Source organism: Pituophis catenifer, unplaced genomic scaffold (genome assembly GCF_029215685.1).
Source record: "Pituophis catenifer annectens isolate HBS135680 unplaced genomic scaffold, rPitCat1.0.hap2 SCAF_6, whole genome shotgun sequence".
Taxonomy (NCBI): Eukaryota; Metazoa; Chordata; class Lepidosauria; order Squamata; family Colubridae; genus Pituophis; species Pituophis catenifer.
In genome coordinates, this window is record NW_027256886.1 from 82924604 (window position 1) to 82944079 (window position 19476).

Genomic DNA, 19476 nt, shown 5'->3' on the forward strand with positions numbered 1-19476 from the left:
CCTCATTTATATCACTCATTTATTACCAAAGAACAACCAGTTTTACTTTGAGCAAGCACAGGCATTTTCCTTGGTAAAAGTCATAATGATCAGATCACCCTATAGAACTCTTTCTCTTTCTCTTTCTCTTTCTTTCTCTGTGTGAGAGTGAGTGTGAGAGAGAGAAAAGATGGGGGGAGAAGGAAAGAAGGGGAGGAAGGGAGAGAGAGGGAGGAGAGGGACAGGGAGAGAGGGAGAGAGAAGATGGGGAGAGGGAGAGGGAGGGAGAAAGGGGGAGAGAGGCAAAGAGAGAGAGGGAGAAAGAGAGAAGATGGGGAGGGAGGAAGGGGAAGAGGGAGAGGGGGAAAGAGAGGGAGGGAGGAGGAGAGGGCGGGGGAGGGGGAGAGAAGGAGAGGGAGAGAGAGAGAATATCTGACGGGAAAAATGTTTTATGACCAATATTCTTATTCCATGCAAGGTCCAATAGAGGACTGCTAACAAGTGAAAAATAAATAAATGCATAGTTTAACCATTATTGCCTACAACACAATCATCCATTCTATCTAGGCTATGAGGGTAAAAGAGAGAGAAGACCGTGACCATATCTAGAATCCATCTTCCCCAAGCTTTTATTTTCTGTTTCAAAGTTACCTGTTAGAGGCTGTACTCTGTTTCGCATCTTCTGCTTCTGCAGTTTGTCTTTGATGACCTCCATCATGTTTTTCTTAGTCACATGGAGCACACCTAGGTTATTAAATCTGATAAAAGACAAATTATCCTCTACTTGCAGTAACAATCACAATGTCTATGTGGGCAGCAATCTGCTCAAATTCTAGACACCGGTACTGAGATGAGCATGATAAAATCACCAAACATTTAAAACATATCATTTCATCTCAAACATATGATTTCCTATCATTACTGATGGAAACACGATTATCATGTTTTTTTAAAGTGGTTAATACCACTTTATAATGCCTTGGTAAGGCCACACTTGGAATACTGCATTCAGTTTTGATCGCCACTATGTAAAAAAGATGTGGAGACTGTAGAAAGAGTGCAGAGAAGAGCAACAAAGGTGATTAGGGGACTGGAAGCTAAAACATATGAAGAACGGTTGCAGGAACTGGGTATGTCTAATTTAATGAAAAGAAGGACGAGGGGAGACATGATAGCAATGTTCCAATATCTCAGGGACTGCCACAAAGAAGAGGGGGTCAAATTATTCTCCAAAGCACCTGAGGGCAGGACAAGAAGCAATGGGTGGAAACTGATCAAGGAGAGAAGCAACCTAGAACTAAAGAGAAATTTCCTGACAGTTAGAACAATTAATAAGTGGAGCAACTTGCCTCTAGGAGTTGTAAATGCTCCAACACTGGAAGTTTTTAAGAAGAGATTAGACAACCATCTGTCTGAAGTGGTGTAGTTTCCTGCCTAAGCAGGGGGTTGGACTAGAAGACCTCCAAAGTCCCTTCCAACTCTGTTATTCTATTCTAGCATATTAGCAGCAACCAAAAAGCACTAGGGAGCTCAAAAAGAACCAACAGGGGAGCATTAAAGCCAATGCTCCATGTCCATCTTTTAAAAACCCATGCAGGTGATACCAAATTTAATAATGCAAACTTTTATTGCTCATAAATCTCCCCTTGTTTAATTTCAGTGAATGAACAGGAGCTTAAAAATTGGAACAGGAATAAATTGATATGTTTCTATTCCAAATTAAAAGGTTCAAAATACAATAGTCTTTGTTCAAAGGGGAATTACTCTAGCCTCCTAATCTTTTTCGTTGTTGTTTTCCGCATTTTTTTCAACTCTTAGTATTTTTTATTAGTTACAGTTATCAAACTTTATACTGGTAGCTTTGTTTGTTTCTTAATGATGTTTTAACATCAGTTGTAAACCAGCTGATATCTTCATATACCGTAGCCCAGATTTTCTATGTTAAGTCATTGCCAGTTCATGCATATTAATGTATATATGAACTTTTAATATGCCAGTTCGTGCATATTAATGTATATATGCGCTTTTAATATCATGCACCTTTCTTGCCAACCCCCAACAAGCAGAACCTGCCAATGATTTGCATAATATCCATTACAAAATGTAGATTTTTTGATATTTGCTTAAACTATCTGAATTTTGACAGATTTACAATATCTTATAATATCTTTTGCAGATGGCAAAGAGACTAGAAACTGTAGCAAAAACCTCCATTAGACCATCAAAACTGGAACAGCAAACATAAATATCAAAAAAATATCTTCGTATTTTTGGGTTGGCTTAGAAGAAATTTTTAAATTCTTTTAATTAGTTTGTGATTCTTAACTTTCGGGCCAAAATTTATATATATTTTAAATGTTTTAATATTTGTATTCTATGTTTTTTATCTTGGCTGTACACCGCCCTGAGTCCTCAGGGAGAAGGGCGGTATATAAATTGGAAATTAAATTAAATTAAAATTAAATTAAATTAAAAAATAAATCTGATACTACCTTTATTTGGAAACTGCTTATCGAGTATAATTTGGGACATAACATACTGCAATATCCAAAATTCAGGTTTCTCTTAAAATAAGATTTTAAAATACCACGTTCTGTCTCACTGGTCATAAAATTAAAGATGGTTTCAGATTAGTTAGAACTTCTTAATTCTTATTATTTGATTATTGTTATTACTGTTTTTGTTAGTAAGCTAAATCTCAAATTGTTTTTATATAGTACATTATTTTCACTCATAAGATATTGATCTCTGATTAAACAGTAGTCAATATTTTTAAAGTGCCAAATTCGTATATGATTATTTAATAAACTGTTTTAATGTTGCTACTGGAATAAATGTGTTTTTCTTTTTTTTTTTTTACCGTTCTGTAAATTCCTAGCTAATTTTTAGTTTGTAAATCTCTCTCTTTTTCTCTCTCCTGCTTTTCCCCCCTTGGTTCTGTTCTTAAGTATCTAAAAATAAAATGTGTGTGTGTGTGTGTGTGTGTGTGTGTATTTAAAATGTTTAAGTTTCTGCTTAGGAACCTTCCATAACTCTATAGATAATCCTTATTTAGCAACAATTGGGACTAGCAACTGAATCATTAAGCAAAGCGGTCACTAAAAGTGCAATTGTGCTTATGATCTTACTTCAGCTTTCCTTTGCTTTACCGACCTGTAGAAGGTCATAAATGTGAGGTCGTAAAGTTACTTTCTATCACTATTGTAATTGCAAATGGCCATTAAACAAGGAAGTCACTAAATGAGAACATCTAGCCCACTACTTGCTCTATCTGAACGGATGGTGTGAGTGAAGCTTTACAGAGAGAACACCCAAACATTAAAGCTTGTCCTGTGGAAACCCGTTTCAACATCCTTGCACGCTGCATGGTTTCTCTGCAGCCACCACATCTTTTCATGCAAGGAAGACACAATGTTTTCCACAATGGAATTACCGTATTTTTCACTCCATAAAACACACTTTTTTTCTCCCAAAAGTGGGTGGAAATGTCTGTGTGTCTTACGGAGCGAATATTGTGTCACAGACCAGGCTGCGGCGGCGGGGTCCTTTTACAGTGCTGAACCCTGCCTCTTCTGTCTTTGTCATTGCCTATCTCTTTTCTGCAGTGCAGGAGTCAACAGAGCTGCAGTGGTGGGCTGCTGCCAGTTCGGACAGGTTCAGGCGAACCGGTAGTTCTGATCAGCAGCTGGGCCCACCCACCCACCCTGGTGCTATCATGTCCTATATAATCGCCGTTTTTTTGATGCCGCACACGAGCTCACATTTTCTGCTCAGGCCAACTGATTGTTACAGTATGTGATGCCCACCTCTGCAGAGCTGGCACATGAGAGGACACCTATCTATGGTCCTCTCAGGCTCCGCGTGATATTTTTTCCCCCCTTTTCCTCCTCTAAACCTAGGCACGTCTTATGGTTCGGGTGCGTCTTAGGCAGCGAAAAACACAGTATATATTTGTGCTGAATTTTCCTTGCAAAATGGCAGAAAGCTCCAGCTTTCATTAAATCAAGATATTGCAACCCCATCCAATCTAACACTTGGGGGAAAAAAAGAATGCTATCATGAAATAGGTCTTGCCTTTTGAACCCCACCATCATTCCTTCATCAGTAAGTCATACATACTGGGCAGTCATGTCCTTTGGGCCCACCATCATAATGCAGTTGCCAGCTTCGTTACACTGTTTTCCCACAAGGCTATGAGCATGTACTTGTGGAGGATCTGTGTGTGTCACCAAGTCCACCTCTATCCTAGCCAGTCCAGTGTAATTAGAGATCTGCAATAAAAGGATACAGAATGAACACCCATCTCTCTATGAAATGTACATGGAACTTTAAAAAGAAATATTGCCTTATAGTAGTGGCCAAAGTTGTGGAAACCTTTTGGGAAAACTGTATTTTTGAGGTTTGATGGCTAATAACATCACTTTTTTTTTGGAGTTTCAAGATAATCATATTCCACTGCTGAAATGGCCTGGGAATACCCCAGGCCTTAACCCAATTGAAAATCTATGGAGCCAACCGACTAAAGAAACTTGTTAGTCAGAAGCGACCCAGCAATAAAACTCAGTTAATAGAAGCAACCATTCAATCTTGGTTTCACATTAGAACAGCTGCAGAACTAAAAGACTTGGTTCACTCCATGGGAAGAAATTGTAAGGCCATAGTTCATGCTAAAGGTTACTTAACTAAGTATTAACTGACATGGTGATAATTTTTGTATATCTCGTTTTTTTCTATGTTGATCATTTTTGTATATTTTGTTTTTTCTATGTGTTTCACTTTTCTTTTTTATACTGTAACTGCTATTCTAATAGCAAATCCTTCATAAAAGTGATTGCATTACATACTTAATTTAATTATCCTTCCATTGATATATAATTTTATGGTACTACTCCCCCCAAAAAGGTGGTGTTATTAGCTAGTTTTGAGAAAATACACTTTTCCCAAAAAGTTTCCACAATTTTGGCCACTACTATATATAATTTATAATGAGTTGAATTATGCTCATGATACAAGCCTAACAATTTTCATTAACATAGACTACAATTGCCTTTAGATGGCTAAGTAACAAAAATCAGTTTTGGATCATTGCTTATATCCATAGCCATTAACAGCAATTCAGACCATATCACACCTTTGATCATATCTGCATACAGCAAACAGACATGAATCTTAGTTTAGTAAGCCAAAATATTTATTATTTTTATTTATTTGTCTTATTTATTAAATAACTACCCAAAGTAACTCTGGGCAGTTCAAGTAATGAACAAGTAGCTATTCATATTTCTGCCTTTATGGAAGCAGTAAGCAACAAGGTAAAAATAGTCCAATGAAAGAACCAATTTGCAAATTCTAATTTAGCTTGCCTCAAAATACGCAAAGCTAGATTTAACAGCTATTTTTACTGATAAACTTTTTGAGTATAATAAATATCCTAGTTTATCTGGCTTGCTGATCTGCTCACATTAAGCGAAAATAACATTACTTACGGATAGAAGCAGATGGTCTTTTCAATCTGGTCAATTCCATACATTTGCATTTTGGGGTTTAATACATTTTCTTGATTTTAATTTAATACATTTTCTTGATTTTAATTTAATCTAGGATTATGTTTTTATGTTTTAGCCAGAATATTTAAGCTTCTTTTATACACAGTTCTTGTTACACTCTATCCAGCTAGTTTTGAGGAATTTTCTTGAACCAAACAACACAAATTGGAATACACGATTTTAAAAATTAATCATAATTTGATTTTAAAAATTATTAATTTTTTATTTTTGTTATTTAGATCCCGTACCAAAAGATCCAAGATTAATTAACTCAACATTTTTGCTTAACGCATTGTAAGCCGCCCTGAGTCTCCGGAGAAGGGCGGCATATAAATCAAATTTTTTTAAAAAAAGCATTTTAAAATTCACTTAGAATTCTGAATGCATGTTCCAAAGGAATTTCTAAATGCCTTCCATAAGGAAGAGTAAAATATACAATAAACACAACATGCTCTTCCTTTTTATTCCTGGGTGCTCTCTGTCCATGGTAATAAGACCAGTCTAGGGCAGAATTTAGCCAAATCAAAATTTTCTATTCCTACAGAACAAATGTTCAGTTGCTCTGAAATCAAAAGCCTGTTGCCAGGAGCAGTAGATTTAAGGCCCAAGACTAACTCTGTAAAAATAGATGCATTTACTTCAGTCAGTTATCTATAACAACCAGGCGTAATGTTATGAAAACTTAAAAGTACTGAAATGTGTATCAAAAACAATTACTTTACTGACCTTCCGTACTGTATTTTAATTAATCAGAAAGTCCAAACAAAATACGTACCGATAATAAGACTACTAAAAAAAAACTATTTAACTTTTACTAAAGACAGAATAGGCCATGTAGGTTATTCTTTAAAAAAAAAAAAAAATCTTCATAAAACATGATAAATAAACGAATGTGATACTCACCTTGACAGTGGGATAAGTCTTATGCCCCTTCTCACTAGATGCTCCAGGCAATCCACCATGTGAGGGCCCTTCACAGCCATAACGGAACCGGAAACCTCGCTGCCAAAAAATGGTAATTCAAGCAAAGTCATTCCATCAGAACAAAACCCAAACTGCTAGGAAAAAGTTTGCCTATAATAGGATATAGATGGGGAATGATGGAGTGAGTGGTGCCGTGGCTTAGAGGTGGAGCTCTCGCCTCACTATCAGGAGGCTGTGAGTTCGATCCTAGGTAGTGGCAGATATTTCTCTCTCTGTGCACGACGAGTATTTATCTGCTGCGAACTCTGCATTGGCGACAGGAAGGGCGGGCAGCCAGTAAACGCTCAGCTCCATTCAGTTGCCCTGACTCCACCCCGATGTAAGGGATTATGGGGTCATTAAAAACACACACACAAAAAACACAAAAAGAGCCTTGGTAGTACAGGGGTTTAAGGCACCCTGTTATTAAGCTGGTTATTAAGACCAGCTGCCTGCAATTACTGCAGGGTTCGAATCTCGCCAAGGCTCAAGGTTGACTCAGCCTTCCATCCTTTCTAAGGTAGGTAAATTGAGGACCCAGTTGTGGGGGCAATAAGCTGACTTTGCATAAAAATATACAAAAGGATGAAGGCTATTGCTGAGCACATTGTAAGCCGCCCTGAGTCTTCGGAGAAGGGCGGCATATAAATCAAATTAAAAAAAAAAAATGGGGAATGATGGAGTCCTTGATGCTCTCTGAACTTGATCACAGGCATTACAAAACTACACTGAAGATGTTACCTAGTGTGGAAATGAAACATCTGCAAATAAATAAGCTTGGAGAGCACAAAGTTCAAAGCTGTGAACCCACAATTCAACCCTGGGCTACATATATTCTCTTCTATTTATATAGTTGGGGAACCCAGCATCCTTAGAAATTCCTTACCTGTTTAGGCTGTTCAAGTATAGTGACATATGGGCCTTCGACTAAAACAAACAAAGAAGAAGATATTCAGAGTATCCCAATGTTGTTAAATACACTTATAAACTTACCTAATACAATTTAAGAGGAACAGTATTAACAAAACAGATGAAAACAGAAAATTAGCTCCTTCCCTCAGTTGTCTACAGTAGCGGCCAAAATTGTGGAAACCTTTTGGGAAAAGTGTATTTTCTAAAACTAGCTAATAACACCACCTTTTTTTTCGAGTAGTACCATAAAATTATATATCAATGGAAAGATAATTTAATCAAGAATGTAATGCAGTAACTTTTATGAAGGATTTGCTATTAGAATAGCAGTTACAGTATAAAGAAGAAAAGTGAAACACGTAGAAAAAAATAAGATATACAAAAATTATCACCATAGAAAAAAACAAGATAAACAAAAATGATCACCATGTCAGTTAATACATAGTTGGGTAAACTTTAGCATGGATTACGGCCTTACAACATCTTCCCATGGAGCGAATCAAGTCTTTGAGTTCTGCAGCTGTTATAATATGAAACCAAGATTGAATGATGGCTTCTATTAACTGGGTTTTATTGCTGAGTCGCTTCTGACTAACAATTTCTTTAGTTAGTAGCTCCATAGATTTTCAATTGGATTAAGGTCTGGGCTATTCCCTGGCCATTCCAGCAGTGGAATATGATTATCTTGAAACTCCAAAAAAAAGTGATGTTATTAGCCATCAAACCTCAAAAATACACTTTTCCCAAAACGTTTCCACAATTTTGGCCAGTACTATATAGTTCCACATTCCTCAGAACATATAAGTTACCAAAAAGTTCCTTACCTGTCTCCATGAACAGCTCTTTCTGCTCCATCAAATGAGCACCAAACTGAAAATCGTCATAATCTATCCCATCTAAGCACTGCATAGAAACAAGGATCAAGAACAAAATGAAATCATCTTAACACCCAGATGATTGAAAGCATTATAGTCACAGCATTATAAAGATTCTAAACAAAAGTCAGCAGGAATGACATCTACATTAACTCTCTACTACTAACGACAATTAAATGAAAACATTGGGGAAAAAAAAGCCACTCATCTAAGGCAAGGTCTCCTGAGCATCTGACAGCAAAGAATGCTCCCATCCAAGACTACAATTCACATAACAGATGCACCTGTGATGGGGAACCTGTGGCATGCAATGCCCTCTCTGCGGGCACACGAACCGTCCCCCCAGCTCAGCTCTGCTGTGCATGTGTATGCGCCTCACGCCAGCCAGCTGGTCATCGGGTCTCTGCTGCGAATGTGTGGGGGACGAGGCGCATGCAGGGATCACGCACGCAGGCACAGGGGCGCACAGGCACAGGGGGGGGGGCATGCGCAGGGGCCACACACGCATTGCATTTTGGGGGTTCAGGTGTGCACTTTGGGTACTCAGTCTGGAAAAGGTTAGCCATCAGTGACCTATACTCTTTTAAAGTCAGGCAATCCCCCAAAACCGATAAATACCTAAAACAAGAATGTTAGATGAGTTGCTTAGGGCCTATTTCTCATCTGGAAGAAGGCCAATATGAGAATGATCTCTCCAATGAGTTGTTTGGGGGGGGGGGGGAAGAAAAAGAAAAAAACCCACAACTATTTGCCCCATTATTGTTTAAGCCTCACCTTACTTCACATATACAACCAATCATGTGTATATGTTCATAAATGGTTGTACTACACAGAACACAAATCCCAGCTATTCCTCTCTCTTTGTCTGTGTGTTTGTGTGTGTGAGAGGGAAGGAGGGAGAGACAATGAGAGAGAGAGGGAGGAAGAGGGAGAGAGTGTGAGAGAGAGGGAGATAGGGGGAGAGGGAGGGAGAGAGGGAGGGAGGGGGGGAGAGACAGGTAGAGAGAGAGGGAGGAAGAGGGAGAGAGGGAGGGAGTGTGAGAGAGAGGGGGAGAGGGAGGGAGAGAGAGAGGAGGGAGGGAGAGAGTGAGGGTAGGACAGGGAGGGAGGGGGAGAGGGAGGGAGAGACAGTGAGAGAGGGAGGAAGAGGGAGAGAGAGGGAGGGAGTGTGAGAGAGAGGGAGAGAGAGGGGGGAGAGGGAGGGGGAGGGAGGGAGAGATGGGGGAGGGAGGGAGTGAGGGTAGGACAGGGAGGGAGGGGGAGAGGGAGGGAGAGACAGTGAGAGAGGGAGGAAGAGGGAGAGAGGGAGGGAGTGTGAGAGAGAGGGAGAGAGAGGGGGGAGGGAGGGGGAGGGAGGGAGGGAGAGAGTGAGGGTAGGACAGGGAGGGAGGGGGAGAGGGAGGGAGAGACAGTGAGAGAGAGAGGGAGGAAGAGGGAGAGAGAGGGAGGGAGTGAGAGAGAGAGGGAGAGAGAGAGGGGGAAAGAGGGAGGGAGGGAGAGATGGGGGAGGGAGGGAGAGAGTGAGGGAATGAGAGAGGGGAGAGGGAGGGAGGGAGAGAGAAAGAGAGAGAGAGACCTAGTCAGCCACCAACTTTACTCTGGAAGGACTCTTGTGCAACGCACATGGGCCCAACCAAAGGCAGAGAAAGACAACTGTTGGGGTTTTTTATTTATGTTAAGCTTTCCAAAGCACATTATCCCCCCCCCCCAAAAAAAAAAGATAAAATGCAAAACTTGGGACTTAAGAGAACTTCTTGAAGGCCAGGCGGGCCCATTTGTTTTCACCCAAATCACAATTCAAAGTGAGCCGGCCCCGGGAGAGTGGTTGGTGGGGGAGAGGGGGGGGGGAAACCTTCCCAAGCAACGGAAGCACTCACCGCGGGATAGCCTTCACCATCCATGGAGGCTCTTCAGCTGAGAACCACAGGATGGGCAATCCGGCTCTGCGGAAGAAAACACAACCGACGGAGGAACTTCAAAAGGGGGGGAAAAAAAACAACAACAACAAAATAACCAAGCAGACTTTTTCCTGCTACCGCCGCCGCCGCCGCGGGGAAACTGGGCGGGCAAAACAGTAAGTAGGTAGGGCTGGAAAGTCCCTAGAAACCCAGCTAAAGCCCGAGAGAGGGAGGGACAAGAAAGCAAGCAAGAAAAGGAAAAGAAGGCAGGCGCTCGCTCCGCTTTCTCGCGGCTTCTGGGCGGCGCAGCTTCTTTCTTCCGCCTTTCCCCCCAAAAAACACCAGCCTTCTCCTCTTTGCGGGGCGGGCAAGGAAAAAACGCTGCCAAGGGGCGCTTGTTGGGGGAGACGGGAGAGGGGGGGAAAGCACGCCCAGAGGAGGGGAAGGGGGGCTGGAAGGGAGTCCGCTTCAATTCTCTCTCCAGCCATTTGGAGGGGGGGCCGGATTTCAGCTTTTGCCCGCTGATCCTGGCATGGTGGTGGTGATGATGATGATGGGGTGGGGGTGGGGTTGGGGGTTCCCGCTGTCCCCTGCTGTGTACCCCCCCATGTGCCCTGCTGGCATGGTGCCAGGCGTCAGATCCCCACGTGCTGTTGGGGTTAAGCATGGTTCTTTTTTAGGGAGGGGGGGGGAAGAGAGATTTCAGAGGGGATCGCGGAGTGGAAGGAAAGGGAGGGCAAAGGAGGAGGAGGAGGAGAAGATCGGCTTCTCCCAGGGCATAATGCAAGCCCTGCTGGGAGAGGAGAGGGCGTAGTATCTTTGGAGCAACCCTAAAGGAAGCCAACCCTAAAGGAAGGCTTGAATTAGAAGAATGCAAATCGTTCAATAAAAGTCGGCCAAGGAGTAGAATAAAGGACTCCGGCCCGGCTGCTGCCACTCACCCAGACTTTACTACTCCCCAACCGCTCGGCCATATCCTTTGGACGAGGCCAAACTTCCCCGGCCTTGGCGTAGCTCCGCCAGCCCCTTCCGTAGGGTGGTGGGTGGGGTTGGGGGTTCCCGCTGTCAGCTGATTTCTGGAGGGGCCGGACTCCGGCGAAGGAGGTGTGGACGAGGGAGGCCTCTTGCCCAAGGACCCTCCCCTCCTTCCCCTGATCTGCTGAGTGGGAAAAGAATAGAATAGAATAGACTTCTTTATTTATTTATTGGTTCGATTTATATGCCGCCCTTCTCCGGAGACTCAGGGCGGTTTACAATGCGTTAAGCAATAGGCTTCATACTTTTGTATATATCTGCTTAGTAGGGTTTTCAGCCCCCCCTAAGCGTTGTTCTTTTTTATACAAAGTCAGCTTATTGCCCCCACAAACCGGGTCCTCATTTTACCTACCTCGAAAGGATGGAAGGCTGAGTCAACCTTGAGCCTGGTGAGAATTGAACTTACAGTAATTGCAGGCAGCTGGTGTTACTTAACAGTGCTTTAGTCCGCTGTGCCACCAAGGCTCTTATTATTGGCCAAGTGTGATTGGACACACAAGGAATTTGTCTTTGGTGCATATGGTCTCAGTGTACGTAAAGAAAAAATAAAATATATTCATCAAGAATCATAAGGTACAACACTTAGTGATAGTCATAGGGTACTAATAAGCAATCAGGAAACCATATCAATATAAATCCTAAGGATACAAGCAACAAAGTTACAGTCATAAGTGGGAGGAGATGAGTGATAGGAACGATGAGATTTATAGTAATAGTAATGCAGACTTAGTGAATAGTTTGACAGTGTTGAGGGAATTATTTGTTTAGCAGAGTGATGGCGTTCGGGAAAAAACTCTTCTTGTGTCTAGTTGTTCTGGTGTGCAGTGCTCTATAGTGTCGTTTTGAGGGTAGGAATTGAAACAGTTTATGTCCAGGATGTGAGGAGTCTGTAAATATTTTCATAACTTATGAATATAACATAGTACAATTTGGTTTGCGGGGCTGGCGCGATGTGCAATCATTCCAATTCAAACTTTTATTGTCAGAGTACAACAGGTGTGTACAATGAGATTGCTGAGCCTCCCTTTGTGCAACACCCAATCCAACCCAATACTTGCAGTGAAAGACAAAAAAGACCCAAGCCCACTGAATCCTACTAACAAACACTCAGTTCCTAATGCACCATGTGAACTTATGGCACATCGCGCCGGCCTGGCACGTCGTTGTAAAGTTATTTTTCATTCAGGAGTCTGACAGCCCACGGTTAAAAACTGTTCTTCAGCCTGTTTGTGCGGCTGCCTATGCTACTCTATCTTCTTCCAGATGGTATAGATCCATGATGGTGAACCTATGGCACGCGTGCCCAAAGTGGCACACGAAGCCATGTCGCCCGGCACATGCAGCCTTGCCTGTTTGTCTTCTGGGTTTCTGGCACACATGCGTGTGCGATGGTCAGCTGTCCTTCACGCACACAGCAGTGTCAAAAACCAGTGTGCTCATGCACGCCAGCCAGCTGATTGTCAGGTGCGCATGTGCGTCAGAACCCAGAAGTTTGGCTTTTTCAGAGTGCAATCCATTCACATGTGCGGCAGTGCCGGAAACCAGCTTGCACATGCGTGCCAGCCAGCTGAACATCTGGCATGCATGCGTGCTAGAACCTGAAAGTTCAGCTTTTCCGGAGTGCAGCCCCAATGAGCGTGTGCACGCACGATGTTTCCACGCAACTTTTTCGGCACTTGGTGCTGAAAAGGTTCGCCATCACTGGTATAGTTTAACAGAATTGGAAGGGACTTTGCACATTATTTAGTCCAATTTCTGCCCAAGCAGGAGACCCTACATCTGCCTCTACTTAGGATTGAACTCACAACCTCCTGATTGTGAGGCAAGAGCTCCACCTCTAGGCTGACCAGGGTGTGAGTCAGGGGTGAAATCCAGCAGGTTCTGACAGGTTCTGGAGAACAGGTAACGGAAATTTTGAGTAGTTTGGAGAACCGGCAAATACCACCTCTGGCTGGCCTCAGAGTGGGGAGGGAATGGAGATTTTGCAATATCCTTCCCCCAGGAGTGGGGAGGGAATGGGGATTTTGTAGTATCCATCCTCTGGAGTGAGGTGGGAATGGAGATTTTGGAGTATCCTTCCTCTGCCACGCCTACCAAGCCACACTATGCCCACCAAGCCACGCCCACAGAACCAGTAGTAAAAAAATTTGAATTTCACCACTGGTGTGAGTACCTTTTATTTTTCCCAGGGTATAAATTCACATGATGCAGTAGAATTGTGTGTTTGTTAATAGGACTCACTGGGTTAGGGATTATTTTTTGTTTCTTTTGCTGTCTTTCACTGTGAATTGGGTTGTGGGTGGGGGGGTGCACGAAGGGAGGCTCAGCCAATCTCAATTGTACACATGTTGTACTCTATGACAATAAAGGTTTGAATTGAAAACTGAGCTGCAACTGAAGAGTTTGTCTTAACGCATGAGCCTGATGGGCACTTGCCTGTAGGCCCCATGAGCATAGGGGCCCCCATACTAATCTGTATATGTTTACCCTTCAACACAGTTTGTATTGTATAACTACAGCAACATATTTATTACATTTTACTGCATTTTTTATTAATACTAACATGCAAATATATGTTTACTTTTATCCACCTTTACATTTTTATTCCTGTGATTAGTTCTCTTCTATTCCCTCCCCTCCCCTCCCCTTCTCTTTTTTCTTCCCTCCCCACCTCTTCTCTCCTCTTCTCCTTCCCTTCTCTACCTATGACTATCACTAAGTATTGTATCTTATGATTCTTGATGAATGTATTTCTATTCTATTCTATTCTTATTCCATTGCATATCTATTCTATTCTTATTCCATTGTATATTCTATTCTATTCTATTCTATTCTATTCTATTCTATTCTTATTCCATTGCATATTCCATTCTATTCTATTCTAGTAAAACCTGTATACTGGAAGCAGAAGTAAGAAATGTGAATAGAATTAATCCCAGATTTACAACTACAATTAAGACTAACATTTCCCTTGTTAAGTGAGATAGTTGAGTCAGAAAAAGTCAGAAAAACCACATCAACAGCAAAGCTCACCGAACCTCCTGGCCCAAACACCTGCAGGAGCAACTAAGTCTAGAGACTTTACAAAAGACTAAGGTTTCTGGGGAAAATGCTGTGCATTTTCTTAGAAAATCATGCCATGCCTATTAGGAAAGGGTAGTATAGCTTTGTTTGATTGCACCTTGTTGGCGCAGCAGACTAAAGCACTGTTAAGTAACACCAGCTGCCTGCAATTATTGCAAGTTCAAATCTCACCAGGCTCAAGGTTGACTCAGCCTTCCATCCTTTCAAGGTAGGTAAAATGAGGACCCGGTTTGTGGGGGCAATAAGCTGACTTTGTATAAAAAAGAACACCGCTTGGGGGGGGGATCCCGAAAGCCCCACTAAGCAGGTATATACAAAAGTATGAAGGCTATTGCTTAACACATTGTAAGCCGCCCTGAGTCTCCAGAAAAGGGCGGCATATAAATCGAACCAATAAATAAATAAATAAATTCATTCTTTGGATTTTCTGACTGGATCAATTAATATTTTACAATATTGCCTCTGTTGGAAGAAACGTCTAATAGGACTAGTATTGATGAACAGAGCCAACACACACATGTGAAGTTCTGGGACTCTCTCCAAGAATTACTTAGTCCACTAGATGGCGCCAAAGGACATATTTTGAGTACTGTGCCTTTGAAAACCAAAATATGCGATGAAGCATACAGTTTTTGGGAAATCTGAAATGCGATTTTCTATGCGTATAAATTTATAGACTATGAAGAAATTATTTTAAAGGAGAAGGAAGGAAGAGGAGTAGAAAGCAGGGATAGTTTATTAGTAAATTGTTGAAGGAAGCTTTTGAGAAAGTAGGATTTTGAGAAAATCGAAGATTTACTGTAAGAATACTATAGTCCTTGTGTGCTGTAGTATTCATGTTGTAAACTGCTGCAGACAGACTTGCCGTTGTAAATAATTAAAATGAATTTTAAAAAGTTATGATAAATTGTATGTTTTTGTAGCGCTACCTCTATAGGTAGGGCTACAAAAAGGGATGCGGTGGCTCAGTGGCTAATATGCTGAGCTTGTCGATCGAAGATCGGCAGGGACCAGTAACAGGAGCTCACCCTGTCGGCTTAACGGGGTGAGCTCCTGTTACTGGTTCCAGCTTCTGCCAACCTAGCAGTTCGAAAGCACGTAAAAAATGCAAGTAGAAAAACAGGGACTACCGTTGATGGGAAAGTAACAGCGTTCCATGTGCCTTTGGCATTTAGTCATGCCGGCCACATGACCACAGAGATGTCTTCGGACAGTGCTGGCTCTTCGGCTTTGAAACAGAGATGAGCACCGCCCCCTAGAGTAGCACATATGTGCGAGGGGAGCCTTTACCTTTACCTCTGTAGGAGCCACTGGAGTCTAAGCCCCACTGTCCTTTCCCCAGGCAATTAAGATGCCAGCCTGGAAGCCATCTTTTTTGTTGGATCTTCAGGCCTGCCATGTTTACTACTGTGGGAAACTGGGAGTGGGGGTTGTATGGAGCAGGGGTGATATATAGTCATAATAACATTCCTTTCTCAGAGAGTCAATGACGTCTTGCCTTGCATCTGGAAGGCTGGAACTGGGAGGCATCTCCAGTTGGGATGATGTTTGATTGAACCATGTGATGGATTTGTGGGTGCTGGGCAGGGACTTGAACTTTTCTTTGGGTGGGGAAAACTTGGAAGCTTTCAGATTAGGGTTTTCCCAGATGTGCAAATGTAACTTTGAGGAAACTCAAGACTCACAGTTTTCTTTCGTTGGGGGTGTTACTTGGAACCCTGACATAAGATTCCTCCCGACTCTCAGTTACTGCCCTGACATCTCAAGGTCTCTCATGCTGTCTTTCACCATGGCCATCATTCCACTCTGGTGGTTGACCCAGGCACTTCCTCTCATCCAGCTCAATTCGCCTCTGCTGTGCTTTGGTGTGTCTGGCGCCCCCCTCTGGCCACTGGCTCATCCACAGAACAATAAGGCAAGAAAATCCACTTGAAAATGTATTTTAGGAATAGTCACCAATGCAAACTAGGTTAACCAAGGAAAAAAAAGCATATTTTCTTTTCAAAAAGGTGAATTTAATTAATGTCAATGTCAAGGGTGTCATATAGAGTTCAATTACCTTAAAAACCATGCCTATCATCCCATGGAGTTAGCCCAAGGCATGACTTGCAATTGGTGGGAGATCACCCATTCAGCCAGTAAACTTTGATTTTGGACACAAAGCTTCAATTGGAAAACAGATGCATAGTCGTGTTCTCCCTGGCATGGAGAAGCAGAAAAACCACTTCTTCTCCTCATGCTTCCCTCGGGAGGTCGCCCAAAGCATATCTTGGGAGAACTCCCATTCAGCCAGTAAAACAAAAAAACAAAAGCAAAAAAAAAAAAAAAAAAAAACCAGACCCAGGAAACTACAGACCAATCAGCCTAACATCAATACTGGATAGTATTCCAAGATATTGGAAAAGATAATAAAAAAAAAACATTTGCCAATATCTAGAAACGAGTGAAGTAATAACTACCGTGTTTCCCGAAAATAGGGCCAACTCTGAAAATAAGCCCTAGCCTGATTTTTTTTGAAGTGGCCCTAATATAAGCCCTACCCAAAAAAGAAGCCCTAGTGAAGGGGGTGGGGGTGGCCAGCACAGGAGGAAGCCCTTCCCTTCCCTTCCCCGGTCACTGCCCCTTAATTGCAGCCTGCGGATCAGCTGAGCCAGTGAGGGCTGGGAGTTCTGTCTCTCTGGGCACCTAGAGATGTTTCGGTGTACCTTTGCCAGCTCCAGCCCTGCCCTCAGTGCCAGGCAACCTTGTAGCTGAGGGCCCCTCTCTTCCGCAGCTCACCTTATGGCACTGGAGCAGGTGGTGACCACAGTTTGTGTTCCGCCAGGCCTGGAGCTTAGGAACCCAAATGCAAAAACAGACACTAGGATAAGATTCAGGGTGGAATTCCATGCCTAACAATGGTTTTGCTTGCTGTTTTTAAAAATGGAGCCTTTTTGGTGCTCGGGGAGGAAAATGCATGACTCCGCAGTCAGGAAAACTGGTGCTGAGGAAGCCAAAATTATTTTGAACCCAAATGCAAAAAACTGGACACTAGGACGAGATTTGGGGTGGAATTCCATGGTTAAAAATGGTGTTGCTTCCAGTTTGTAAAAACCAAACCTTTTTGGTGCTGGGGGAAGAAATCATGTGATTTTGCAGTCAGGAAAACCAGTGCCTAGGAAGCCAATTTTTTTTAACCCAAATGCAAAAAAAAAAAAAAAAAAAAAAAAAATTGCTAGGACAAGATTTGGGGTGGAATTCCATGCCTAGAAATGGTTTTGCTTGCTGTTTTTAAAAATCGAGCCTTTTTGGTGCTCGGGGAAGAAAATGCATGACTCCGTGGTCAGGAAAACGTGCTGAGGAAGCCAAAAATTTTTTGAACCCAAATGCAAAAAACTGGACACTAGGACGAGATTCGGGGTGGAATTCCATAGTTAAAAATGGTGTTGCTTCCAGTTTGTAAAAACCAAGCCTTTTTGGTGCCGGGGGAAGAAATCATGTGATTTTGCAGTCAGGAAAACCGGTGCCCAGGAAGCCAATTTTTTTTTAACCCAAATGCAAAAAAAAAATAAAAAATTGCTAGGACAAGATTCGGGGTGGAATTCCATGCCTAGAAATGGTTTTGCTTGCTGTTTTGAAAAATCGAGCCTTTTTGGTGCCAAAAGAAGAAAACGCATGAAATAAAATGTTTTGAGAGCACGACGAAACATGCGCAGATCCGGGATCCTCCGTATCTCTGGGGGGAGCTCGTTCCAGATGGCAGATGCCCCCACAGAGAAGGCTCTCCCCCTGGGGGCCGCCAGTCGACACTGTTTGGCCGACGGCACCCTGAGAAGCCCCTCTCTATGGGAGCGTACTGGTCGGTGAGAGGCTATTGGTAGCAGAAGGCGGTCTCGTAAATACCCTGGTCCGATGCCATTTTTTACCTTTATGCTATGTATAAAAAAACGATAGTGTGTTGTATTTATGAAATCAATGAACTGCTACAAACAATTTTTTATTTCTCCATGCAACAAAAACATTTTGAACTGCGGGGGAAAAAAAAGATAAGTTGAAAAGCTCAATAAATCACGGGCTGGCGGGTGTCACACATTGGTGGTTGTGACTCATATTTTGAGCAACGGGGAGCTGCAGCAGACCGATGAAAGAGCCACATGTGGCTCCAGAGCCGTGGGTTGCAGACCCCTGCCTTAGATCATCCCTGTGAAATGGATGTCTAATCCATTTGGAATATTTTATGCATTCCAATATTTGGAATATCTATAATTGCAAAATGAAAAGAGTCATATCTGGATTGCAGAATTCTGGCTGGAGCATTAGATGGGAACCAAGAGTTATAAAAAAAAATTAACTCTCTGCTGCCATCAAGCAATCCTCTGAATTGTTTCAGCATGGTCACTTCTTCAAGCCTGTGTAATGCACGGACCCTTCCTTATTCAAAACACCTATGACATCGTTTGTAGTGTTTTTAAAAAAACACCAGACAAACAAAAAAAAGTCCCTCTTCTTTGTGCAAATTGGCTAATCGGAACACCTATAAAAACCCCATTAGCACCATATGCCTAAACTTCAATCGGCGCAAAGATAGCTAATGTATAATTAATGCAAAATTAAACGGTGAGCAGAGACTCTCCATAAAGTTTAACGGCTGAGAAAAGAAAGCATCTCCAAATAATTGGTGTTATTTAAGACAATTTTTTTTTAAAAGGATCTGTTTGGTCAGGCTGGGAAGCGTTTCAGTACACATCTGAGTCACACAGATAGCTGTTGCTGAAAAATAACACATTGTGAAGTTAATCAGGTGCTGGCTGTTGTTCCTTCCCAGTGTTGTGTTGGCACGGAGTGAAAAGAACAGCCTGCTTGACAATCCAAAATCCTTTTATACAGTCCCCTAACAACTGCGAACACCACAATGGGTGGCTGTAAGTTGTTAGAAGTCTGCAAGTAGCACAAGTTGCAAAGCTTGAATGGTCTTTAGCATGGTCTTGTCTGACCACGATGTGCTATTCACTCATTGAAATAAGGAAGCTGGATTTGGTTTGTGTTGTGTTGTGGCCCGCCAGCAGCCTGCGCGGATCGTGGCTGATCCCAACGACGAGGAGGCTGGTGTGGGGTCACGTCAGCAGCCTGTGCAGCCGGCGCTCGCATCGGACAGCGAGGAGGCTGAAGAGGATGTGGTGCCAGAGGCAGAGACTCAGCCACGGC

At 42.5% G+C, this 19476-nt stretch overlaps 1 protein-coding gene across 5 annotated transcripts in view; it reads right to left on the bottom strand.

The window, feature by feature from the left end:
- The window catches only part of NFKB2 (nuclear factor kappa B subunit 2), a 43758-nt gene extending 32566 nt beyond the window's left edge, over positions 1-11192 (bottom strand). For 3 of the 5 annotated variants that reach the window (XM_070945232.1, XM_070945233.1, XM_070945230.1), the window contains exons 1-7: positions 11115-11192; positions 10153-10218; positions 8225-8303; positions 7375-7415; positions 6429-6527; positions 4099-4250; positions 631-737 (exon numbers count right to left, since the gene is read on the bottom strand). In XM_070945232.1, coding sequence (XP_070801333.1) covers positions 631-737; positions 4099-4250; positions 6429-6527; positions 7375-7415; positions 8225-8303; positions 10153-10176 — 502 coding nt within the window. In that variant the 5' untranslated portion in view covers positions 10177-10218; positions 11115-11192. Of the gene's footprint in view, positions 1-630; positions 738-4098; positions 4251-6428; positions 6528-7374; positions 7416-8224; positions 8304-10152; positions 10244-11114 lie in introns of those variants that run through there. The other 2 variants (XM_070945231.1, XM_070945234.1) reach the window with 2 other exon arrangements.
- Between the last annotated feature and the right edge of the window lie 8284 nt (positions 11193-19476).